General features: G+C 52.7%; 2 protein-coding genes across 31 annotated transcripts in view; both read left to right on the top strand.

Annotated features, from left to right (window-relative positions):
• CSNK1E (casein kinase 1 epsilon) overlaps positions 1 to 23,643 on the top strand; it is a 61,671-nt gene extending 38,028 nt beyond the window's left edge. For 7 of the 25 annotated variants that reach the window (XM_063723074.1, XM_054543451.2, XM_024239915.3 and 4 more), the window contains 4 exons: positions 1,632 to 1,824; positions 1,918 to 2,057; positions 2,833 to 2,897; positions 4,205 to 5,441. In XM_063723074.1, the coding sequence (XP_063579144.1) occupies positions 1,632 to 1,824; positions 1,918 to 2,057; positions 2,833 to 2,865 (366 nt within the window). In that variant the 3' untranslated portion in view covers positions 2,866 to 2,897; positions 4,205 to 5,441. Of the gene's footprint in view, positions 1 to 723; positions 785 to 1,631; positions 1,825 to 1,917; positions 5,442 to 6,105; positions 6,343 to 6,719; positions 6,833 to 7,696; positions 7,939 to 11,805; positions 14,274 to 23,384 lie in introns of those variants that run through there. The other 18 variants (XM_009234361.4, XM_024239912.3, XM_063723066.1 and 15 more) reach the window with 15 other exon arrangements.
• Positions 23,644 to 23,899: 256 nt separating this feature from the next.
• Positions 23,900 to 26,100, top strand: part of TMEM184B (transmembrane protein 184B) — a 52,453-nt gene continuing 50,252 nt past the window's right edge. For 2 of the 6 annotated variants that reach the window (XM_054543429.2, XM_054543432.2), the window contains exon 1: positions 23,905 to 24,058. In XM_054543429.2, the coding sequence (XP_054399404.2) occupies positions 23,907 to 24,058 (152 nt within the window). In that variant the 5' untranslated portion in view covers positions 23,905 to 23,906. Of the gene's footprint in view, positions 24,059 to 26,100 lie in introns of all 6 variants that reach the window. The other 4 variants (XM_063723056.1, XM_063723057.1, XM_024239906.3 and 1 more) reach the window with 3 other exon arrangements.

Below are 26,100 nucleotides of genomic sequence, written 5' to 3'. Positions count from 1 at the left end.
GGACCATGGAGAGTCGCCCACTTCTTGCCTCCGGGCTGGCAATGACCTGAGCCAGCTGGGCTCACAAAGGGCAAGGGCTCCAGCCCTCTGCTTGGCTGCTGGCTGCAAGGCTCCACACCTTGGAGCCAGTCACACAGCCTCTGTATCCCAAGCATGGAAATGAGATTGACCTGCCTCGCAGGGTTGATGTGACCCTACCCGCAGAAGGTTTGGCATGGAGGTGCCACAGCTCGTGTTCCTCCCCAGGCTTTGCCGTGGCTCTGGCTGAGTCACTCTTTGCCAGCCTGCAACTGAGTGGGAGCCCGGGGTGAGGACCGGAGGTCAGGAGTTAGAGCCCCGGTGGTCCCAGGCCTGCCTGAGAGGCTTCTGGATGGGAGGATGGGAAGATGGATCTTCTAGAATGTTCTAAGGCAAGGCTCTGAACAGTGACCTCTTGGGGTGCAGAGAGCAGAGTGGGACTAGGTGGCAGAGGCCTGGGTTCAGACCCTAGCTCTTTCCTGAGCTGTGTGACCCCAGGCAGGTCACAAGGCCTCTCTGGGACTTGGTGCCTCACTAAGATTCAGGGATCACTCTGGTCCTAGCCACTACTTCCTGGAGTTGCTTAAAGACAGGGCCAACCCCCACCTCTTGGCCAGTCTCCTGGGAGAGACATGGGTTGCAGGAACCACACCCTGTGGCCCATGAGCAGGCCCCCAACTCAGCCCGCAGCTCTCTCCTCCACAGATGCGGCCCCCTTCCTGCCAGCCCCCTGTCCTTCCCTGCGGACGGCCCCGGGATGAACTAGGTAACGCAGTCGGGCACTGCCCCCACATATGCTCCTCTCTGGCCCCTTCTCACTTCCTCCTGCACCAGGGGCGGCAGTGGCTGGACAGCAGGGCACCTGGGGGCTTAGGGCATCCCTTCTGCTCCAGCCTTGCCTGCTGGGCCTCTTCCTCCGTGAGGAACGTGGCCCCATTTTCTTCTCCAGCTCCCTTTGAGCTTCTGTCCCAAGGCAGGCGGTATCTGTGTGGGTTCCCTGGGCCTCCTGGCTGTGGCCTCCACTGCACCTGCCAGAAGCCATTGCCAGGTCCCGGCAGGGGAAGGACAGCTCCCTGATGAAAAGAGCCCCTGGCTAGGTACCGGGAGAGCTGGTCTGAGTCCTAGCCCAGCCTTCCACTAGTTTTGTGACTCTGGGCCTGTTCTTTTCCCCCTCTGGACACCCCTAGCCAGTCTGCTAGAGGCCTCTAAACAGCTTCCCTGCTCGGTTTGGCAACCTTGAGTAGTTAAGGGCTCTTGGTACACAGAGCGGGGCCAGGGCAGGCCCAGCCCCAGGCCAGGAGGGCCAAGAGGTGCTCTTGATCATCCTGGGCGCATTAGTTGTCCTGGCTCTGGCTCCATCCCAGGAGAGCAGGGCTGACTGACCTCCCTCTGCCCCCAGACCCCTGCTTTCTCCTTCCTCCGGTGGTTGTGTGGCTTCGTGTCTCTGTGCTGTGTGATTGTGGGTCATGGCTTCCCGCACTTGTCGGGGAGGCTGGAGCAGAAGGTTTCTGAGATACCCACCCGGCCTCCCTCCCCTGCTGTGCCCTGCAGGGCTGTTGGGCCCAGAGCACCCTGGCCTCTGGGGCTGACCGGTGTCTTTTGCATCCCTGCAGGGTGCAGCCCGGAACCCCGAGGACGTGGACCGGGAGCGGCGAGAACACGAGCGCGAAGAGAGGATGGGGCAGCTACGGGGGTCCGCGACCCGAGCCCTGCCCCCTGGCCCACCCACGGGGGCCACTGCCAACCGGCTCCGCAGTGCCGCCGAGCCCGTGGCTTCCACGCCAGCCTCCCGCATCCAGCCGGCTGGTGAGCAGGGACTCAGGCAGTGGGCTGGGCTCAGGGTGGGTGGGGGGCTCTGTTCGTGTCTACTCTGAGGGTGGCTTCCCACTCTCCCTCCAGGCAATACTTCTCCCAGAGCGATCTCACGGGTCGACCGGGAGAGGAAGGTGAGTATGAGGCTGCACAGGGGCGCGCCCGCCAACGTCTCCTCCTCAGACCTCACTGGGCGGCAAGAGGTCTCCCGGATCCCAGCCTCACAGGTGAGCTGCCCCCCTGCCAGTCCCTCTGGGCCTCACAACTGAGTTAGAGACCACCCAGTGGGAGGTCAGGCCGTGGCTCTGTTCTTCCTTCTCCATTGACGCTGCTTGCCTTGGAGTGAACCCCTTGTGTTGAGTCGGGACTTGGCCTCATTTAATCCTCTGAGGTCTAATGAGCCCTCTTGAGCAAAGTCATTCACCAAGGCTCAGGGCAGTAACATTCCCTGGCAAGTGGCACGGCTGGGCTTCAGCCCTCACTGCCAGGGGCCCAGCCAGGGTGGGCAGCAGGGGCTCAGAGATGAGGTGTTCCTGCTCCCTGACATCAGGGAGCCCCCAGGAGCCCCCGTGAGCATTGGCAAGAGCATGGGGTGTAGGGGCGGTGAGGTCCCATCTACTTTGGTGCTATGTTTGGATGGGGACACTTGGGAAGTGGGAATCTGTAGTTGCCCAGGGCAGGTGGCCTGGTAGAGGTAGGTGGGAGCCCTGCCCTCGTCCTCCTGCTTGTGGGCGAGGAGGGAGTCCTGCGAGAGAACCCTTCTTGGCTATCTACTAAGGTAGCAGGTTTGCCTCCCTGGGCAATGTTCGTAGCTACAGACAGGGACATCTTAGAGTCACTGGAATCGCACAGGCCTTCCCTCAGCTTGAGGGGCTGCATGGAGGTGGGGGTGGGGGTACACCTCCTCAGTGGGGAGAGACTTGCCAAATCTCCATCGCCAGTGGCTAAGGGACTTGACTTGAAGCTTGTCCCTCCCTCTCTCTCCCTCTCCACCCTCAAAAGACAAGTGTGCCATTTGACCATCTCGGGAAGTGAGGAGAGCCCCCATTGGACCAGTGTTTGCTTAGGTGAGTTCATGACTGCTGCAGATGCAACCAGCCCAGCCAGCCTAGAAGCTCCCAGGGCCCCAGAAAGAGACCAATGTGTTGTGGAGGAGTGGGTGGCAGTGGCAGATGGTACCAGGCGCCCCAGAACTCTAAGGGGCCTCAAGGAGTTTAAAACCTCAGAGCCTGCCTGACTCGGGGCCAAGGGTTTCTATGCTCAGGCCTGACCCCACATGGATTAGTTTCTGCTGGAAAACCTTTTTCTGCCCTCAGCCAGCCCTCTGTCTCCTTCTGCCTTAACATATTCTGGAAGGTTGGTTCCCAGCAGAGACGGGTCCATGGGCTCACACTCTGACCTCTCCCACGGCATTAGCCTTGTCTCAGCCTTTGGGCTGTTACGCAAGTTAATTCCCGCACAAGACTCACAACAGGGCTGTGGAGGAAGCAAAGGAGCCCTTTTTAGGCCTCTGTAGTAGGACTGGGAGAGGCCCTCTGGCCAGCATGAGCCTGCTAGTTCTTCTCTGACTGCACCAGGCCTTGAGGCGGGGTATGGAAACGCCCCTCTCTGGGGCCTGGCTTGGGGAAGGGGAGGCAGCAGGGGTTCTTTGGGCTTCTCGAGGGTATAATCTGAGCTTTCTGGGGAACGTGTGTCCATTTGTAGGCAGTAGCCCGACACGTCAGGGGACTCGACTTCACACTGGGACAATCTGTGTGTGGTCTGTTTTGTAGAAATTCATCCACACAGAGAGTGGAGGCATGAACAGGGCTGGCCTTCCTCGGATCTCAGGCCCAGGAACCAAGCTGTCCATGGCGGGCTGGGCAGATATTTGGGGGTGGGGTGGGGAGATGCTCACCAGGAGGGCAGAGAAGGGAGAGAATCTGTTTGTGTCACATGAAGATGGATCTCCCAGCGTGCTGGGCCTTGAGCCAGGCTCTGGCTCCAGAGGGAGATAGACCAAGGGACGAGAAGACGGGAGTTTGGGGGGCCAGGTGCAGTGGCTCGTGCCTGTAATCCCAGCACTTTGGGAGGCCCAGACAGGCGGGTCACTTGAGGTCAGGAGTTCGAGACCAGCCTGGCCAACATGGTGAAAACTCATCTCTACTAAAAACACAAAAATTAGCCGGGTGTGGTGGCACACATATGTAATCTCAGCTACTCGGGAGGCTGAGACAGGAGAATCGCTTGAATCCGGGAGGTGGAGGTTGCAGTGAGCCGAGATCGTGCCACTGCACTCCAGCCTGGGGGACAGAGCAAGACTCCATCTCAAAAAAAAAAAAAGTAGCCAGAGACAGCTGTGCACCTCACCTGTCTTCTCCCTTCTCCCTTCTAGTGTCTTCACTGTATTTTCTTTAAAAAAAAAAAAAAAAAAAAAAAAGATGGCAAAAATAAACCACTCAAAAGAACAACAAAAAACCCAGCACAAAACCGACGATGGAGTTTGTTTCTTTGATTTCTTTGCCAATGGCAAGAAGATGAGATGCCCTCAGCACTAAGGATTCTTGCCCCCTTGTGGTGCCCGCTGCCCCCAACCTTCAGGCTGCCAGATGCTCCCCTGACAACACCAGGCTATAGGAGCCAGACGCCAGGGCCTGCCCGGCCTCCTGTTCCTGCCCCCACCCACCACCTGCCTGGAGAGAAACGGGTCGGGTCCGTGTCGGAGAAGTGACAGGTCCCAGAGCCAAAGCCGGCCCTCGAGCATCATTGGGGAGTGGTGTAGTCAGTCAAAGGCAGTTCCCACCGAGTTTCCTGAGCCTCAGAATCCAGGAGATACGCACAGCCCCACCCACTCTGAGATGACAGTGGCCGACTTCCCGTGCTGGGCTTCTCCAGTATCCCCCTGGCCTCCAGCCTCCTCCTCTGCCTCTCCATGGAGTGGGTGGGGAGGTGGTGGGGGCCGGTGTCCCCTGTGTGTGTGTGTGTGGATGTATTGACCTGTGTTTCCCAAGACAGCAGGTGCCACGGCCCACCCCGCCTGCCAGCCCTAATTCCCGTTCTCCTGTGTCTACTAACAAGGACATGGGGGTGGGCGGTGACCTCCGCATCCCTCAGAGCTCAGAGGGTCCTCGCTGCCACCGATCCCACCCAGCCCGTCATCAGCCGGTGGCAGCTTCATCTTCCATTCCTGGTTTTAGGGCAGAATCCATGGAGACTGCTTCCAGAAGGCATCTGGCTCTGAGTTATAAATTACTTCCTGGTCCTGACAGTCACCTGGGGTCCCCCCTCTCCCTGGTTCCACCTTTCTGAGGAGGAGCCTGGGGTCAGGGCTGGGTTTTGGATTAACCCATCCTTCCTAGTTAACACCTTTTTGTTTTTATTTTATTTTATTTTTGTTTGTTTTCTCCATGTGTGTGTTTTCCTAATTTATTTACCTCTGTTTCCCCTTTTTCCTTTTTTTTTTTTAATTAAAGAGCAAAGCTTTTTATTACTTTGTAATTTAAAAAACTGAAAAAAAAATACTGAAGAACTTTGGGGGGAATTTTGTACTTTTTTCCTGTGTAAATATTGGACTTTTTTGAGCTTTATTGTGGTTGTTAATTTGAAGTAATAAAGTAGAAAAGATAAAGTGATGCAGGCAGCCCTTTGTCCACCTCTGTGTCGTCAGGGCCTCTCCCTGCAGACCCAGAAGTGGGTCTTGCTGGGATCAGCAGGAGTCAGTGAGGAACAAGCCCTCACCCTGGAGGCAGGTGTGGCTGGGGCTACTTTCACAACACTTGGGCTGTGGTTGGGATGTCCAGGGGGCTTTGAAAACACGAGTGCACACAGGTGCCACGAGGGGGTCTTGTAAAGAGGGCTGGGGTGGGGCTGAGAGCTTCCCCCTGCACACTCCAGGTGTGCTGATGGCCTGGGACCCCTCTTTGAGAAGCAAGGCCCTAAAAGCCCTTCACACATGATTTTATCCACACAAGTATCCTGAGTTAGGTCCTGTTAATAGCCCTGCCTTCGGACAAGGAACTGGTCCTGCTGTAAAATATCTTGCCCACAGTCACAGCTCTGGTGGCAGAGGCAAGACTTGAGCCCAGGCCATCTCGCTGTGGGGGTTGTGGGGGTGCTCTGACCCTCTCCACCGCTGACCCTAGGGCTCCACGAGGGAGAGTGCTGAAGCGAGCTCTGATAGTGACTCTGGGCAAGGTCCTTCAGTCAAGCCTTGATAAAAGGGCAGCGCTCAGCCTTGCCTGCCTTGGTCTCACCAGCTTGGAAAATAATCTGTCCGTCTGCATTTACCCACCACAGTTTACTTCCTTTCGTCAACCCAAGAGCCATTATTGCCACAGTCTCAACCCAGAAGCAAGAGCGAAGCCTCCCAGGTCTGCCTGGGAAGCGGGTGGAGGGCCCTGGGAGGTTCCCCTCGGGCGTTTTGAAATCCTGGACGTAGCTCAAGGCGCCTTCCAGTGCTGGCCATCAAGACCCAGTGACCCACAGGCTCACGGCCTGGTGGAGTGTTTCCTGCTGTGTGAGGCCCAAGTAAAGGTGGGTCCCCTTTACAGGCATCAGGTATCAGGTGTGTTACCCAAAGCCAGGAAATGTCAGTAGGCCCTGGAATGGCAGGTGGTAAGCAGAGCCTGGGCCTTGGGGCTGGGTGGCAGCTGGGAGTCAGTGGTCAGTTGGTCAGCCTGCGAAGAGCCATTTTGTTTACCCACACTTGGTTGAATGAAGTGCTAGGGGAATGCAGCAGAGAGTTCCCCTGCCTCCCCAGACCTTAGGACCTTCTGGGATGGACAACCTGACATCAGACGGCGAGTGGAAGTTACCAACTAGAGGCCCTGAGAGAAAAGAATAAGGAGCTGATATTTGTCTTTTACAGTGAAAAGTATAGTTCTTTTTTTTTTTTTTTTTTTTTGAGACAGGATCTTGCTCTGTCACTCAGGCTGGACTGCAGTGGTGCAATCATGGCTTACTGCAGCCTCAACTTCCCAGGCTCAAGGGATCCTCCTGCCTCAGCCTCCCTAGTAGCTGGGACCACAGGTGCGCGCCACCATGCCTGGCTAACTTTTGTATTTTTTGTAGAGATTAGATCTCACTATGTTGCCCAGGCTGGTCTTGAACTCCTGGGCTCAAGCAATCCTCCCACCTCAGTCTCCGAAAGTGCCGGGTTTATAGACATGAGCCATTGTGCCCAGCCTATTTCATCAATTTTAATAATAAGCTAATGCTTCTCCCCCTCCTCTTTTTTGGTTTATTTTTTGGATATGAAGGTGTTTACATACACGAAAGTCAAGCTGTCTAAAAACCTATAATCTGAGAATCTTTCCCGCCCCTGCTGCTCTGCCCCATTTCTACCCATCATGCTTCTTCCTGCATTTCTTACTTAGAGAGCTAGTGTTTGGGAGTGGGCAGTGGCTGACAGCCTCTAAGGAAGTGACATTAATGCGTCAACCATACAGTTTATTAAGTATGCCAAATAATCACAAGGAAACTTTGCCCCTACCAGAGGGGGCAAATAGGCACCTGGTGAGTCATTTTCATTCATGCCACAAAAAACACTTGCTAACTGGGCTTGTGTAGGCACCAGGGTGCCCGGTACTAGGCTGGAGGTGGTGCAGGCATGGAGGGTTGGGAGCACAGGATTGGCATCTTGGGGGCTTCGGGCACATCTCAGTTTCCTCCTCTGTAATGTGGAGGTGATGATGCCTGTTTGTTTTCTTTTCTTTTTTTTTTTGAGACGGAGTCTCGCTCTGTCGCCCAGGCCGGAGTGCCGTGGCGTGATCTCGGCTCACTTCAAGCTCTGCCTCCCAGTTTCACACCATTCTCCTGCCTCAGCCTCCCGAGTAGCTGGGACTACAGGAGCCCCCCACCACGCCCGGCTAATTTTTTGTATTTTTAGTAGAGTCGGGGTTTCACCGTGTCAGCCAGGATGGTCTCGATCTCCTGACCTCATGATCCGCCCTCCTCAGCCTCCCGAAGTGCTGGGGTTACAGGCAGGAGCCACCACGCCCGGCCAATGATGCCTGTTTCTGAGGGTTGCCAGAATTCAACGAGACCTCAGATGAACACAAGGGCTAAGCTCATTGAGGGTTCACCTGTGCCAGGCCATTTCCAACCCTTTGCTCCCAACAAGACTGCAAGGTTAGTGTATTATGTTCCTTATATTATTTTATTTTATTTTTTGAGATGGAGTTTCGCTCTTGTTGCCCGGACTGGAGTGCAATGGCACGATCTTGGCTCACTGCAACCTCTGCCTCCCAGATTCAAGTGATTCTCCTGTCTCAGCCTCCCAAGTAGCTGGGATTACAGGCATGCACCACCACGCCAGGCTAATTTTGTATTTTTAGTGGAGACGGGGTTTCTCCATGTTGGTCAGGCTGGTCTCAAACCCCTGACCTCAGGTGATCCACCCACCTCAGCCTCCCAAAGTGCTGGGATTACAGGCGTGAGCCACCGCGTCCGGCCATATGATCCCTATTTTATAGATGGGGACCCTGAGGCACAGAAAAGATGCCCTGGCTCGACAGCCCACACTGCTAACATTGACTCCACAGTCCCAGGTACCTCCTAAGTGCTCTGTTGCGATAACTCCTTGTTTCAAACATGAAGTGTGAATCTTCCAGGGACTCATGGCCTAGTCAGGGGAAGGACTCAGAGTAGCAAGTGGTTCACCCCAATCCAGAATCCAGTGTGAGAGGCCTAGTGTGAACTCAGGATAAAGGAGGGTGGGAATGTGTCTGGTATCATCAAGGAAGGTGTTTCAAAGGCGCTCGGCCTGAGCCTTGAGATATGAGTGAGATTTTGCTGGGGAAAGTCATTCTCAGCAGAGGAAACAGCATGTGCAAAGTCCCAGAGGTAGGAACTAGCATGAGATACTCAGGGAGGTCCAAACAGGGAGTGGGAGGGAGACAAGTCACAGTGGCTGAGGCTGGAGAAGTCCGATCCTGCAGAAGCAGGCTTGCATCCAGAAAGCTCTCCCACTCCCTAGCTGCGAGCAGCTCGGCCTTCTTGAGCCCCGATTTCCTAATCTGTAACATGGGGAGAATTGTCTGCACAGAAACTGTTATGCCCCCTTAGCCTGACCCCTTCCGGGCCCACTCGCCTGACTTCCATCAGGCAGCACTTGGACCTTGGGGAGCCGCTGCTGGGGGAGAGGCATGATGGAGGTTAACTTGGGGAATGTGAATCTGGCAACAGTGCGCAGGGAGATTGGAGAACAGAGAAAGGAGGCAGGAAGAAGGCTTAGGGAGCTGAGGTCACGACCCAGGCACAAGGTGTCCGGGAGGCCAGGATGACTGAACTGCTTCAGAACAAGATCTGTTTTTTTTGTTTTTTTTTTTTTGAGATGGAGTCTCGCTCTGTTACCCAGGCTGGAATGCAGTGGCAACATCCTGGCTCACTGCAACCTCCATCTCCCAGGGTCAAGCAATTCTCCTGTCTCAGCCTCCCAAGTAGCTGAGATTACAGGTGCACGCCACCATGCCTGGCTAATCGTATTTTTGGTAGAGATGGGGTTTCACCATGTTAGCCAGACTGGTCTCGAACTCCTGAACTTGTGATCCGCCCACCTTGGCCTCCCAAAGTGTTGGGATTACAGGCAGGAGCCACTGTGCCCGGCCACAAGGTCTGTTCTTAGCAGATTGAGAGAGAGGGAGGAATCGAGAGGCTCTGGGGCTGCCAGCCTGGGGTCCTGGGAGCACGAGCATGGCAGGATCACTGATGGGAAGCTAGCTTGGGTAGTGAGGAGGGGCACATTCCTCAGCCCCAAGCCAAGGAGGGGCAGCCAGCAAGAGAGGTGCTCAGCCAGAGGAGTGGGGCATCGGGAGGCAGCTGGTCAGCTCAAAGCAACAGGGTAGTGGGAAAGGCAAGGCTGGCAAAAAGGGGCCCTGCCTGGCCTTTTCCCCCTGATTACCCTCTTTTCAAAATTGAATTACAGGGCTCATGCCTGTAATCCCAGCACTTTGGGAGGCTGAGGCGGGTGGATCACCTGAGGTTAGGAATTCAAGACCAGCCTGGCCAACATGGTGAAACTCCGTCTCTACTGAAAATATAAAAATTAGCCGGGTGTGGTGGTGCATGCCTGTAATCCCAGCTACTTGGGAGGCTGAGACAGGAGAATAGCTTGAACCCGGGAGACAGAGGTTGCAGTGAGCTAAGATTGTGCCATTGTACTCCAGCCTAGGCGCCAAGAGCGAGACTCTGTCTCAAAAAAAAAGAATTATAGACCAGGTATAGTGGGTCATATCTGCAGCAATTTGGGAGACTGAGGTGGGAGGATAATTTGAACCCAGGAGTTCAAGGCCAGCCTAGGCATCATAGTGAGCCTCCATCTCTATTTTCAAAAATTGAAATTAAAAAATTGAATTGTAATTTATGCACAGAAAAATGCACACATCTTGGGTGTACATTTTCCTTTTTCCCTTTTTTTTTTTTTTTTTTTTGAGATAGAATCTTGCTCTGTTGCCCAGGCTGGAGTGGTGATCTCGGCTGACTGCAACCTCCAATTCTCCTACCTCAGCCTCCCGAGTAGCTAGGACTACAGGCGCACACCACCATGACCAGCTAATTTTTGTATTTTTAGTAGAGATGAGGTTTCACCATGTTGGCCAGGCTGGTCTCGAACTCCTGACCTCAGGCAATCCACCTGCCTCAGTCTCCCAAAGTGCTGGGATTACAGGCATAAGCCACCACACGTGGCCTGGAGTGTACGTTTTTCTACTCCTGTGTAGTCACTGCCTGGATGAAGATGTAGGTGCTTGTTAATATTCCAGCACATCTCCTCATGCCCCTTCCCTTCCACACCCCGCTCCCCCATACACACACAGGTATCCACTCCTCTAAGTTCTATCACAGGTTATGTGCGGAGTGAGAAGGGAGGCTTGGAGCTCAAGAGAGGAAGAGGAAGGCCTGAGCTGGGACACTCTCACGGGCTCGGCTGGTGGGAGGAGGTTGTTGTGAGGTCAAAGAGGACTGCAAGTGTTTTGGAGGCCACAGAACCCTTGAGCAGGGGGTGTCCAAGACTAGACAGCAAAAGATTCTGAAAAGGAAGGAGGGGAGGAACCAGGGAGACTTTGACCTGGGACAAAAGAAGGGGCTGGGTTTCCTCTGCACTTGGTCTCGTCACCTCCCCTCTGTTTCTTATCGCCTTCAAAAATACAAGCTCCGGCTGGGCGTGGTGGCTTCCGCCTGTAATCCCAGTACTTTGGGAGCCTGAGGTAGGCAGATCACGAGGTCAAGAGATCGAGACCATCCTCGCCAACATGGTGAAACCCCATCTCTACTAAAAATACAAAAATTAGCTGGTCGTGGTGGCGCGTACCTATAATTCCAGCTACTCAGGAGGCTGAGGCAGGAGAATCGCTTGAACCTGGGAGGTGGAGATTGCAGTGAGCCGAGATCGCACCACTGCACTCCAGCCTGGCAACAGAGCGATACTCCGTCTCAAAAAAAAAAAAAAATGCAAGCTCCTGAAGTCACTGGCCTGCTCCTAGGGGTAGCATCCCCTCTCCATTCACTGCCTGCCTGCTTCCTACCCTTGGTGCCCCCACCCCAGGGTTTCCTAAGGGAGAATGGATCAGGCAGACCCCTGAAGCAGCTCCAATGGAAGCTCCTTTAGTGCAGCATTATTTTTATTTATTTATTTGAGACAGGGTCTTGCTCTACTGCTGAGGCTGGAGTGCAGTGACAGGATCACGGCTCACTATAGCCTCCACCTCCCAGGCTCCAATGATCCTTCTACTAGCTAGGGCCACAGGCATGCACCACCATGCCTGGATAATTTTTCTTTTTTTTTTTTTTTTTTTTGGTAGAGACAGGGTTCTCTCTATGTTGCTCAGGCTGGTCTCAAACTCCTGGGCTCAACCCATCCTCCAGCCTCAGCCTCCTAAAGTGTTTGGATTACAGGCATGAGCCACTGCGCTTGGTCAGCAGTGCAAAGTGTTATAGCAAAGTGAAATATTCTCTCTCTCCCGTCCTCTTCTCCCTCCTCTCATCTCTGCTTTATTTCAGAAACAGATGTGGAAACAGTTATGGCTAAGAATGCTCAGTCCCCATGGCCTCTTTCCCAGAGTCTACAGCACAAGCGCCCACAGGAACACAACTGGTCATTGGAGAAGTCCACACATTCCAAGCTCTGACCTCACTCTGCCCAATTACCAGACATCCATAATTTGTTCTCAAAGCAGCCTTCTCCAGGGTCTGCCTGTTTCCCGCCTGCATGTGGGTCAGGGAGGGAGAAACGCCCAGGTGCAGGATAAAGGTTGCCATGAAGCCATCTTTTTCTCCTTCTCCTCCCTGTGGCCGCCTTTTCTTTCACCCTAGCCTTGGGCACTAACAGCAGCTCTCTATCCTTTCAAGTGGCCCATGTGAAGTGGTGTCCCGTAGCCTACTGAGGTTCAGGAAGGTAAACATCCAGGGCTTGCCTTCACCAAGGTTGCCGGTGCAGGAGAGGCTGATGGGATAAGCAGAGGGTTCAGCCCTGAAGCTGTGGGAGGAGCACTGCCCCTTTAAGAAGGCGAACCTCACGCCTGTAATCCTAGCACTTTGGGAGGCCGAGGTGGGCAGATTACCTGAGGTCAGGAGTTAGAGGCCAGCCTGGTCAACATGTTGAAACCCCGTCTCTACTAAAAATACAAAAATTAGGCGGGTGTGGTGGCACATGCCTGTAATTCCAGCTACTTGGAAGGCTGAGACAGGAGAATTGCTCGAACCCAGGAGGTGGAGGTTGCAGTCAGCTGAGATTGCGCCACTGAACTCCAACCTGGGTGACAGAGCAAGACTCCATCTCAAAAACAAACGAAAGAAAGGCCCACCTGGGGCAGAGGATGCCTACAGATAGTAACCTGGGCTCCTCCACGGCCCTTGAAGAATGTCTTCTCAAGTAATTATGCCTCCCAAGGCCTTTCATCCCAGCATCTTGAAAGCACCTAGTGTAATTAACTTTGAAGTCACACCATCCAGGTTTACCAAGGGCAGGCCTGAGACCTGATGAGTCACTGCAGCTCTGCCACTCAGGCCTCTTGGTTCCTCCTCTCCCCTTTTCCTCCCTCTTGTTGCAGCTTCCCTGAGAAAACCCAGGATCTGGCCGGGGGCGGTGGCTCATGCCTGTAATCCCAGCACTGTGGGAGGCTGAGGTGGGCAGATCATGAGGTCATGAGTTTGAGACCAGCCTGGCCAACACAGTGAAACCCTGTCTCTACTAAAAATATAAAAATTAGCTGGGCATGGTGGTGCGCATCTGTAGTCCCAGCTACTTGGGAGGCTGAGGCAAGAGAATCGCTTGAACCCGGGAGGCAGAAGTTGCAGTGAGCCGAGATCGTGTCATTGCACTCTAGCCTGAGCGACAAAGCGAGACTCAATCTCAAAAAAAAAAGGAAAACCCAGGACCCAGCCTCCCCAGCTGCCTGCATGCTCCTGACCCAAAGGTGGACCTCCCTTTCCTGATGGCATGTCCCGGACAGGTGACTACATCCTGGAATTTTGTAAAGAATCTGAAACATGTTCCTGGTGATTCCAGGAAAACTGATAGGAAATCCTTCTCTTTGGCCTGTTTTTGTTTGCTTGTTTGTTGGCTACGTAAGTTTGAAGTGGGACTCATCTCACCGATGATGGAGCCACAGGTCATGTGTGCAACTGAGAGAGACAGAGAAAGGAAGCTTCTGCTCTCTTGTGTCTCCTACTCAGGCTCCTTACGCAGCAATCTGTGAATCACTACCAGCTGCATCCCTGATTCACTCACACACACACCCCAGGTAGCGCGCCCACTAGGAATGGCCTTGTTGTGCTTGCTGATGGCCATCGATAACCTGAATGTCGCCACCCCATCAAGAAGAGCTGTGTGAAGTTGGAAGCATTTTCTGTTGCTGGCTGATTTCCACCAAGCGGGGGCTGGCATGGGTTCCTGGGTTCATTTAACAAACAGGCTGGCGCAGGTGTGACCTTGGTCAAGTAACAGTGCCTCTCTGTGCCTCAGTTTCCTCATCTGCCAGGTGGCACTCACAAGATCTTGGTTGACATTGCCTGCCGTGTAATGAATGCTCAATGAACAGCAGCAGTGATGAAGATGATGAAGGACACTCACGGCTGCCCCTGCGTGTCAGGTTCTGGGAACAAAAAGATGATTAAGATCCAGTCCCTTTTGCCCTCTGTTTGTGTCAGCACCCATTATCCTGACTTCCAGAAATGTCCTGTACATTGAAAATCACACACAAGGCCAGGCCTGGTGGCTCATGCCTGTAATCCCAGCACTTTGGGAGGCCAAGGCGGGTGGATCAGGAGTTCAAGACCAGTCTGACCAATATAGTGAAACCCTGTCTCTACTAAAAATACAAAAATTAGCCAGGCATGGTGGCAGGCGTGTGTAGTCCCAGCTACTCGGGGAGCTGAGGCAGGAGAATAGCTTGAACCCAGGAGGCAGAGGTTGCAGTGAGCTGAGATCATGCCACTGCACTCCAGCCTGGGCGACAGAGCAAGACTCCATCTCAAAAAATAAAAATATAAATAAATAAAATCACACACAAATATTTGCATTAATGGCTGGGCGCAGTGGCTCATGCCTGTAATCCCAGCACTTTGGGAGGCTGGGGCAGGCAGATCACTTGAAGTCAGGAGTTCGAGACTAGCTTGGCCAACATGGTGAAACCTGTCTTTACTAAAAAAAAAAAATTAGCCGGCCGAGTGCGGTGGCTCACGCCTGTAATCCCAGCACTTTGGGAGGTCAAGTTGGGCAGATCACGAGGTCAGGAGTTCGAGACCAGCCTGACCAATATGGAGAAACCCTGTCTACTAAAAATACAAAAATCAGCTGGGCGTGGTGGCACGTGCCTGTAATCCCAGCTACTCAGGAGGCTGAGGCAGGAAAATTGCTTGAACCCGGGAGGCGGAGGTTGCAGTGAGCTGAGATCCCACCACTGCACTCCAGCCTGGGTGACAGAGTGAGACTTCATCTCAAAAAAAAAAAAAAAAAAAAAACTTAGCCAGGCGTGGTGGCGCATACCTGTAGTCCCAGCTACCCGGGAGGCTGAGGCGGGAGAATTTCTTGAACCTGGGAGGTGGAGGTTGCAGTTAACCGAGATTGCGCCACTGCACTCCAGCCTGGACAACAGAGTGAGACTCTGTCTCAAAAAAAAAAGATGGAGTCTCACTCTGTTGTCCAGGCTACAGTGCAGTGGCACGATCTCGGTTCACTGCAACCTCTGCCTCCCAGGTTCAAGAAATTCTCCCGCCTCAGCCTCCCGGGTAGCTGGGATTACAGGTGCCTGCCACTATGCCCAGCTAATTTTTGTATTTTTAGTAGAGACGAGTTTTACCATGTTGGTCAGGATGGTCTCGATCTCTTGACCTTGTGATCTGCCTGCCTCGGTCTCCCAAAGTGCTGGGATTACAGGTGTGAGCCACCACGCCCTGCCGAGACTCCGTCTTAAAAAAAAAAATTGCATTCATGAGGCATCCAGTATGCATTACTCTGCATGACATATTTTTTTTCCCACTTGATGACAGGGAGAATGAAAGTTTTATCAGGGACCTGAAGGAAGGGTAGGAATTAACTAGGAGAAGGAAAGGGATGGAGACAGCAGTGAGAAAGAGTGTGTTTTAGGTGATGGAAACAGCAGCATCAAGGCTGTGATACTAGACACAACGTGGCTGCTGGAAATATAATCATTGGTGACAGTGTGAGGGGCAGATTTGCTTAAAAACTGGCCTACTGGCCAGGCACAGTGGCTCATGCCTCTAATCTTAGCACTTTGAGAGGCCAAAGCAGGAGGTTCACTTGAGGCCAGGAATTTGAAACCAGCCTAGTCAACATAGCGAGACCATGTCTCTACAAAAAAAAAAAAAAGAAAGAAAAGAAAAAAATTAGCTGGACCTGGTGGTATGTACCTGTAGTCTCAGCTACTTAGAAGACCAAGGCAGGAGGATTGTTTGCGCCCAAGAGTTCAAGGTTTCAGTGAGCCATGATCATGCCACTGAACTCCAGCCTGGGCGACAGAGAGAGAGAGAGAGAGAGAGAGAGAGACAGAGAGAGACCCCGTTTCAAAAAGAAACAAAAAATCAACAACAACAAAAACAGAACTGGCCTACTGGGCCTGTTTATATTTTCACTTGTAAACAGCAATTTCAGATTTCTGCTGGGAGCGGTGGCTCAAAGCTGTAATCCCAGCACTTTGAGAGGCTGAGGTGGGTAGATCATGAAGTCAGGAGTTTGAGACCAACCTGGCCAACATGGTGAAATCCCATCTCTACTAAAAATACAAAAATTAGCTTGGTGTGTTGGCGCACACCTGTAATCCCAGCTACTCAGGAGGCTGAAGCAGGAGAATCAGTTGAGCAAGGGAGGCAGGCAGAGGTTGCAGTGACCTGAGATCATGCCATTGCACTCCAGCCTGGGCAACAGAGCGAGAGTCCATCTAAAAAAAAATTTAATAAATAAACAGCTATTTCAAAAAGAACCTTCTTACTCTGCTTATTATTGTAGATATCAGAGGAAACACTTACTGAGTGCTTAGGATGTGCTAGGCCCTGTGCTACCAGCCTTACTTGTGTTATTTTGTTTGATCCCCACATCAGCTCTGACAGGATGGTCCTGTTCATACTCCCATTTTACAGATGAAGACATTGGAAGGCCAGGCGCGGTAGCTCACGCCTGTAATCCTAGCACTTTGGGAGGCCAAGGCGGGCCGATCACGAGGTCAGGAGTTCAAGACCATCCTGGCCAACATGGTGAAACCCGTCTCTACTAAAAATACAAAAATTAGCCGGGAGTGGTGGTGGGCGCCTGTAATCCCAGCTACTCGGGAGGCTGAGGCAGGAGAATCGCTTGAAACCGAAAGGCGGAGGTTGCAGTGAGCTAAGATCATGCCACTGCACTCCAGCCTGGGTGAAAAGACCGAAACTCTGTCTCAAAAAAAAAAAAAAAAAAAAAGAAAAGAAAAGAAATTGGGGCTTACTGAGGCTTACAAGACTTGCCCAGAATCCCACAGCCTGTCAGTGGTGGAGCTGGGATTTGACCAGGCAGTTGAGGACTGCACAGGCTAATGGCCTCCAAAGAGCCACCCAAAGAGCTGATGGCTCTGTCCTAGGTCCCTCCATCTCTGCTCTGGGTGAGGTCACATCTCAGCCCTGTCCCTGATCTTCCTTCTGGATGACCCTTGGAGAGCCACTTAAAATCCCAGAGAGGCAGAACATCTGAGTTTTTTTCCCCAGCACTCTTTCCCAGTTTTTCTGGTCATGGCACCCCATTTTTCTTTAGGTACTCATGCCTCCTTTTCGGTACACTTGGTTCTGAAGGGGCTGACTCCACCCACTGGCTCCAGGGTGGGCCTGTGATCCAGGCCTGGCCAATTGATGCCCCTCATTTCCTGGCTACAATGATTGGCTCAGAGATGGGACCATGACTCAGGCTGGGCCAATCAGAGGTGACTGTGGGACATATCTTGGAATTCTTGGCAAAGAGGTGCTCTCTCTGCCACTCTGCCACTGGGGGGGAAAAGGCCACATGGGAATGGGGCCAACACACACACACACACACACACACACACACACACACAGAGCAAGAGACGGAGAGAAATAGCATCCCAATGACACTGTGTGAGGCCTCAAATCCAGCTCTGCTTTGAACTTCTTAAGTGAACCCATAAATTCCCCTTTTTTAGTTCGTTATTTTATTTAATTTTACGTTTTATTTATTTATTTATTTTTTTGAGACGGAGTCTCCCTCTGTTGCCCAGGCTGGAGTGCAGTGGCGTGATCTCAGCTCACTGCAAGCTCTGCCTCCCGGGTTCACGCCATTCTCCTGCCTCAGCCTGAGAGTAGCTGGGACTACAGGCGCCTGCCACCACGCCCGGCTAATTTTTTAAAATATTTTTAGTAGAGACGGGATTTCACCGTGTTAGCCAGGATGGTCTCGATCTCCTGACTCGTGATCCGCCCGCCTCGGCCTCCCAAAGTGCTGGGATTACAGGCGTGAGCCACCTTGCCCGGCCATTTTATTTTATTTTTGAGACAGAGTTTTGCTCTTGTTGCCCAGGCTGGAGTGCAGTGGCTTGATCTCGGCTCACTGCAACCTCCGCCTCCCGGGTTCAACCGATTCTCCTGCCTCAGCCTCCTGAATAGCTGGGATTACAGGCATGCGCCACTACACTTGGCTAATTTTGTATTTTTAGTAGAGATGGGGTTTCACCGTGTTGGCCAGGCTGGTCTGGAACTCCTGACCTCAGGTGATCTGCCCGCCTCGACCTCCCAAAGTGCTGGGATTACAGGTGTGAGCCTTAAATAACATTTTTTTCTTTCCGAAAACATAATATGCTTTTTGAAACACTTTTTGGAGAATACAGAGAAGCAAAAATGAAAATAAAAATACAAGAAGATAGCCCAATGTTCATAATCTTGCCACTGAGAACAATCCATTATTGGCATTTTGTTCTATTTCCTTCCAATCTTTTCTATTATTATTATTTTTTAAGACCAGTCAAGTGAAACAGTGGGAGTGGAGAAGGAACAAAGCCAACCTTTCTTTCTTTTCTTTTTTTTTTTGAGATGGAGTTTCACTCTTGTTGCCCAGGTTGGAGTGAAGTGGCGTGATCTCAGCTCATTGCAACCTCTGCCTCCTGGGTCCAAGCAATTGTCCTGCCTCAGCCTCCCAAGTAGCTGGGATTACAGGCATGCGCCACTATGCCCAGCTAATTTTGTATTTTTAGTAGAGACGGGGTTTCACCATGTTGGTCAGGCTGGTCTCGAATTCCTGACCTCAAGTGATCTACCCGCCTTGGTCTCCCAAAGTGGGATTACAGGCGTGAGCCACCACACCCAGCCAAAGCCAATCTTTCTTCTAAGCATTTTTTTTTTACAGCGTTCAGAAAGGCTATCATATAAGTTTATAATTGCCTTTTTCACTCAATATGGAAATGATTAGGAATGTGTCAAGAGACTACATTAATATCTATACAATATGCCATTCGTGGCATGGATCTATATAATTTACTTAACCATTCTTCAACGACTTTCAGGTTATTTCCAATTTTTTGTTAGGGAGAAACTAATTAAAACATAATTTGGAGGATAGAGAGGGAAGTGGGGATCAAGAAGGAACCATGCCAGGCACGGTGGCTCACGCCTGTAATCCCAGCACTTTGGGAGGCTGAGGCGGGCGGATCATGAGTTCAAGAGATCGAGACCATCCTGGCCAACATGGTGAAACCCCATCTCTACTAAAAATACAAAAATTAGCTGGGTGTGGTGTTGTGTGCCTGTAGTCCCAGCTACTCTGGAGGCTGAGGCAGGAGAATTGCTTGAATCCAGGAGGTGGAGGTGGAGATTGCAGTGAGCCGAGATCATGCCACTGCACTCCAGCCTGGCGACAGAGTGGGACTCCGTCTCAAAAAAAAAAAGGCTGGGCGCGGTGGCTCATGCCTGTAATTGTAACACTTTGGGAGGCCGAGGTGGGCGAATCACGAGGTCAGAGATCGAGACCATGGTGAAACCCCGTCTCTATTAAAAATACAAAAAATTAGCCGGGCGTGGTGGTGGGCGCTTGTAGTCCCAGCTACTCGGGAGGCTGAGGCAGGAGAATGGCGTGAACCCGGGAGGTGGAGCTTGCAGTGAGCCGAGATCACACCACTGCACTCCAGCCTGGGCGACAGAGCGAGACTCCGTCTCAAAAAAAAAAAGAAGGAACCAAAAGGTGATATCTGATTTGGTCCTTGAAGGGAGAGTAGGAGTAGCTGTTTGCTGAGTTGAGTTGAAAGGGGTGGAGCTGGTCATTGAGAAAAGCATTCTTTCTTCATTAGCCTGTGGGCAGGGGGAAAGGTGAGGCTGGGGGCCTGGGAAACCATTATAATTGTCCAGAAGTTAAGTCAGACTGAACCAGGGCAGTGAAGGGGAAAGCGGACACATGTAAGTGGAATCTTTGAGCCTTGTTAGAAAGAATAGGCCAGGCACGCTGATCACATCTGTAATCCCAACACTTTGGAAGGCAGAGGCAGGAGGATTGCTTGAGGCCAGGAGTTCAAGACCCTGTCTCTATAAAAACATTAAAAATTGAAAATTAGGCCAGGCGCGGTGGCTCACGCCTGTAATCCTAGCACTTTGGGAGGCCAAGGTGGGCGGATTGCCGGAGCTTCAGGAGTTCGAGAGCACCCTGGGCAACATGGTGAAACTCTGTCTCTACTAAAAAACAAAAATACAAAAAAAAAAAAAAAAAAAAGCTGGTCATAGTGGCACGTGCCTGTAATCCCAGCTACTCGGGAGGCTGAGGCAGGAGAATCGCTTGAACCTGGGAGGTTGCAGTGAGTCGAGATCGTGCCACTGCACTCCAGCCTGGGCAACAGAGCAAGACTCTGTCAATAAATAAATAAATAAATAAATAAATAAATAAATAGAAAATTAGCAGAGTGTGATGGTATGCCCATGTAGTCCTAGCTACTTGGGAGGCAGAGGTGGAGGATTGCTTGAGCCCAGGAGTTTGAGGCTGCAGTGAACTATGATCAAACCACTGCACCCCAGCCTGGGTGAGAGAGCAAAACCCTGTCTCTTAAAAGGAAGGATGGGTAGTTGCATGGAGGAGGGGTGGGAGGGAAGATAGCAAGGTAGGTGTTTATCTTCATTTTGGAAAACCTGAGTAAAGGTCTTGAGAGGGCTTTTTTCCTCCCATAGGGAGCACCAACTAGGGCCCCCAATACCACCTGCTGACCTGCCATATCACTCAGACCAGGTGACTTTCTGTCTTTGAGCCCCTTCCTGGCAACCAAGCCTAAAAATACCCACCACCTGCCTCTGCCCCCTGCCAGCCTGGGGCCTCTGTAAGTTGAGACCCAAGAGTGCCCCTAAGCAGAAACCAAGACCCAGAACTGAAAGCCCTGGAGGGGAAGTGTAAGTCAGGTTGTGTCTGATCTGTAAGTGTTTTGTACTACACATTGCAGATATGGTGGGTAATTGGGACAAAGACTTCCTCCTGAAGGGGTTAGTGTGTAGGGAGGGAGAGCTGGGAAGTCATAAACGAGTTACTACAATGCAATAGATAAGCCTTGCTCTTCTTAGGACAGACCCAGGCATGTCCTACCTGGGGCTAGGGAGGAATTGTTCTATGGGATTTTGGTATTACAGGATCTCTGGTCATGTTATACCTACTTTTTTGGGGCATGTTCTCTATGCCAGACCCTGTACTAAGTACTGGGATTACGTCAGAAAACAAGAAGGATACTTGGGAGGCACAGGCAAGAGAATTGCTTGAACCTGGGAGGTTGAGGCTGCAGTGAGCCGAAATTGCGCCACTGCATTCCAGCTTGGGTGACAGAGTAAGAGTCCATCTCAAACAACAACAACAACAACAACAACAAAGCCAAAAAGGATGAAAACCTTTCTCCTCAGAATTTATTGGCCAGGCACACAGTGGCTCACACCCGTCATCTCAGCACTTTGAGCGGTCGAGACGGGCGATTGCTTTGAGCCCAGGAGTTCGAGACCAGCCCTGGCAACATAGCGAAACTCCATCTCTACAAAAAAAAAAACAAAAAACAAAAAACAAAAATTAGCCGGGTATGGTGGCACATGCCTCTAATCCCAGCTAATCAGGAGGCTGCAGTGGGAGGATCACTTGAGCCTGAGTGGCGGAGGTTGCAGTGACCTGAGATTGTGCCACTGCACTCCAGCCTGGGTGACAGAGACTGTCTCAAAAACAAAACAAAAAAAACCAAAAATCTTATATTCTACTAGAAGAAGACACACAGAGAAATAGGCAAACTATATAATATGATAGAAATGAAGTGACAGGGCCAGGTGCGGTGGCTCACGCCTATAATCCCAGCACTTTGGGATGCAGAGGCGGGCAGATCACGAGGTCAGGAGATCGAGACCATCCTGGCTAACACGGTGAAACCCCATCTCTACTAAAAATACAAAAAATTAGCCGGGCGTGGTGGCGGGCGCCTGTAGTCCCAGCTACTCAGGAGGCTGAGGCAGGAGAATGGCCTGAACCCGGGAGGCGGAGCTTGCAGTGAGCCGAGATAGCGCCACTGTACTCCAGCCTGGGTGACAGAGCGAGACTCCGCTTCGAAAAAAAAAAAAAAGAAAGAAAGAAATGAAGTGACAGGGAAAGTAGGGCATGGTAAAGGGAAATACAGAGTGCATGTGAGGGGTCTGGTAGTTTTACTAGGGGTGCTCACGGCAGGCCTCACTAAGTGGAGGACATTTGAGCAAACCCTTGAAGAAGGTAATGGAGGAGCCATTCAGGTATCTGGGGAAACAGCGATCGCAGCAGAGGGAACAGCTAGTGCAGGGGGCTCGGGGCTGAGTGTGCTCAGCTTGTTCTAGGAACAGCAAGGGATCAGTGTGGAGGGAAAGGGTAAGAGATGAATGAGATCAGGAATACCCAGGAGAGTAGAATGTCAGATCAAGTGTTTGTAAGGACTTGTAAGGCTTTTACGTAGAGCGAAATAGCGAGCCAATGGAGGGTTTTGAGCAAAAAAGTGCCATGTTTTGATTTCGATTTTATTTTATTTTTTGAGACAGATTCTTATTTTGTCACACAGGTTGGAGTGCATTGGCACGATCTTGGCTCACCAGAACCCAACCTCGGCATCCCGGGTTCAAGCAATTCTCATGCCTCCTGAGTAGCTGGGACTACAGGCATGCACCACCAGGCCCAGCTAATTTTTGTATTTTTAGCAGAGACAAGGTTTCACCATGTTGGCCAGGCTGGTCTGTAACTCCTGGCCTTAAATGATCCACCCGACCTCACAAAATGCTGGGATTACAGGCGTGAGCCACCGTGCCCGGCAGATTTTAAAAGAATCTTGGCCGGGCGCGGTGGCTCACACCTGTAATCCCAGCACTTTGGGAGGCCGAGGCGGGCGGATCACGAGGTCAGGAGATCAAGACCATCCTGGCTAACGCGGTGAAACCCTGTCTCTACTTAAAAATACAAAAAATTAGCCGAGCGTGGTGGCGGGCGCCTGTAGTCCCAGCTACTCGGGAGGCTGAGGCAGGAGAATGGCGTGAACCCGGGAGGCGGGGCTTGCAGTGAGCTGAGATCGCGCCACTGCACTCCAGCCTGGGCAACTTTGAGACAAAGAGCGAGACTTTGTCTCAAAAAGAAAAAAAGAAAAAAGGATCTCCCTCACCCCTGAATTGATAGAATGGATCAGAGGACAAGGTTGGAACAAGGGAGATGGGTTAGCAGAACTTTGCAATAATCCTGTGCAGATACTGGACCAGGGTGGTAGCACTGGAAGAGGAGTGGCAGACATCAGAGTCTAGATCTATTTTGCAGATAGAGCCAACAGGATCTTCTGCCTGCCTTATTGGGTAGCGGGCAGAAGGGGGGCATTCATTCACAGCTGACTCCGAGTTCTGGCCTGGGGACTGGAAGGATGGAATTGTCAACAGCTGATGGAGGCAAGGCTGAGAGGGAGCAGGTTTGTGTGTGTGGAATTGGGGTTGGCTCAGCTCAGACACGCTGACTTTGAGATGCCTGCTGGACCTCCAAGGAAGAGGTGTTGGGTAGACAGTTCAGGGGAGGAGTCTGGAGACATAAATACATTTGGGGATCTTGAGCACATCAATGCCAGAACTTAATTGCATTTTATGTTGTTCAGTTAACCTAGGTGATGTCTGGACCGGCAAACAGAAATGGACTAGGCGGCTTGAACCCTATCTGAAGACTTTTGCTAGTTCGGCAGCCTAGAGCCAGATGGAGCAAGAAAGAATCGCTGCTAAGTGGAGTGGGAAAAAAAAGGCCTCTTTCAGTGCTTTGCAATTTCATCTGGCCTAACTGCACACAACACTTGGTCCACGTTCATTCCACAATTCCACACTCATCCTTCACTCAACAAATAGCCATTGTATTTCGTTTCATCTTCAAAACAGGCTCAAATGGAGGAAATGAGGGTTAAGAGAAGTGAAGCACCAGCGAGGGTCAGGGGCAGAGATCGCAGCCCAGAAAGCTCTCGGGGTTGGGGGCCGGTCGTAGCTGGTTTTGTGAGTGGCAAGAGAACCCGGGTCACGCCCCAACCCCCGGGGCGGCGGGCTGGGGTTCGGGGCGCGGCCCCTTTAAGGCCCAGGCAGTGATCTCAGCCGCGTCCGCAGCCCCGCCCTCCCCGGCGGCGAGCCCAGAGCGCATGCGCGCCGCGGCTGCACTCCACTGGGCCCGGGACGCGCCGGCGGCGGCGGAGACTCCGGGGCTGCGGCGCCGCCCGCCCGCCCGCCCCGCCCGCAGAGCCCGGCTGCCGCGCATCGTCCGCACACGCCGCCACCGCCATGGGCTCCTGAGGTATCCTGCCTGGCCGGCCTCGCCCGGGAGCCCCAAGGGGGAGCTGCGACTCCCGAGCGCGGGGGGCTGCTTGTTTCGGAGAGGCCGGCGCGAGGGACGCCCGGCTTCGGCCGCCGGCGCCCGGGCGAGGGGGGCACTACGGCGGCCGGCGCGGCCGCGGAGGGAGGGGGCATCCGTCTCCCCACCCGTGCCTTCTCTCCGCCCCGCGAGGTCGCCCGTGGGTATGCCCGCTCCCTTTCCACGCCAACGTGGCGGGGGCAGCGCCTGGAGTGTAATCGGACCTGTCCGGGGGGTGGCCCCGGGAGAGGGAGGCGGATGAACCAAGGCGCTTTGCAAGAGGGATTGTGTGCTCCCGGGTGGGTGTGCTGGCGACTGGCACGGCCGAGTGAGTGGGGGAGGCGTCCGTGCCCTGTGCGGGTGGCCGTGACCTGGGAGGGTGGTCGGCGGGGGGCTTTCGGGGCTGCGTCGTGAGTGGAGGGTGTACACGCCCGCCACATAGGTCCGCAGGTTTGGAAGGGGATCGACTGGGACGTGGAGCTCGAAAGATGTTTGCCTCCAAAGGGACTGTGGGGACTGGTTTTGAGTGTCTGTATCCTTCCCGTGGATTGTACGTTTCCTCCTGGGCACACCCTTGGTACCTCGCTTGGATCCACTTACCTCCAGTGCTGGATGGCTCCAGGCCAAGGCAAGGCAGTTAGGCTGGGGGTTGGGCATGGATTCCCAATACATCCCCTCTGGAGGTGTTGTATAAGGCCAGACGTTTTACTCCTCCCTCCTTTCCAGGGCATTTTGGGGCAAAGCAGGTATTTGCATGCCTGATACCTGTGGTGAGGTGAAGGCCATGTATTATTTATCTGACTGCTGGTGCTTTTGTAAGGAAAGAAGCAGCAATCTGTGCCCTGGAGGCCCTGCGCTGCAGAGTCAGCCAGGCAAACAAGCTCACCTGCACCTGCAGAGACAGCGCAGGTCTCAGAGGTGTGACTTCGTTGACAGGTTATGCCTACAGTGTCCCTTTCTATCTACCTATTCAGCTTCCTTGGTAGGACCCCTAGGCTCTGCACCTCTGAACCTTGCCTAGGGTGCTGTGCGTATCAGAGTTGGGACCTGGGACGCTGGGGTGGGAGAGTCCCAGCAGCCAGGTGTGTGTGCCCACCTGGACACAAACATTTGATACCCAAGCTCTCAAGGAGCTCTCAAGCATGGGGGAATCAGACTTGGAAACAGGTGATCACAATGATGTGAAAAAATACCAAACAAAGGAGTAGAAAGAGTACAGAGGCAGGTTCAGTTCCCGGGGAGGGGGATCGTGGCCGCAGGAAAGACTCCCTCATAAGGAGACGGTTGAGCTGAAGCCTGAAGGATGACTGACGTTCATCTGAGGCTTTTGTGCTTTCCACATATATTTTCCTGTGTAATTTGCACAGCAGCTGTGTGAGTAAGGAACAGTTGTCCCTATTTGCAGATGCGGTAAACTGAGGCCCAGAGGGAATTCATGACGCTCTTCTCCATGATACGTGGCAAGCCTGTATGGAATCATCGAACCAGGACCTCTCTCTTGCTGCCAGATCTTGTCTTGCAACTTACTGAGCATCTACTATGTGCCAGGCACTATGCTGGGGCATAGCGGTCTGATGATCAGTGGGACCTGGTGCCTGCCTTCTAGAGGCTCCCAGTGCTGGGAAGATGGACACTGATTTAGTGACCCCAATCTGGATACGAGGCTCCAACAGCTAATGTGGGTGGAGAAGGAGCTGTGATTTCCCCCAGAAGCATTTGTGCAGTCATTGGGATTCTGGATGTCTTATTTGTTGCACCCACGGTGGTGGTGGGTTATTCAAGGAGCCCCTTCTGAATTTCTCCAACCAAGTAGAAAGAAGAGCTTCGAGGCAGAAGGGTGAATGAGCCACTTGTCCTAGTTCTTTCCTGTTGGCCGAATTCTGTGAGCAGGGGCTTCTGTCCGGAGGCCGTTTGCTCCTTCTCTGTCTTAGAGGTTTTGCTCCTGGTCTCTGGCTGGCCTGCCCAGTCCCTCACCCTGAGAAGGG

This window comes from Pongo abelii, chromosome 23 (assembly GCF_028885655.2).
Source record: "Pongo abelii isolate AG06213 chromosome 23, NHGRI_mPonAbe1-v2.0_pri, whole genome shotgun sequence".
NCBI classification, from domain to species: domain Eukaryota; kingdom Metazoa; phylum Chordata; class Mammalia; order Primates; family Hominidae; genus Pongo; species Pongo abelii.
The sequence above is the reverse complement of the archived record's forward strand: the minus strand, read 5'-3'. Positions and strand labels throughout refer to the sequence as shown.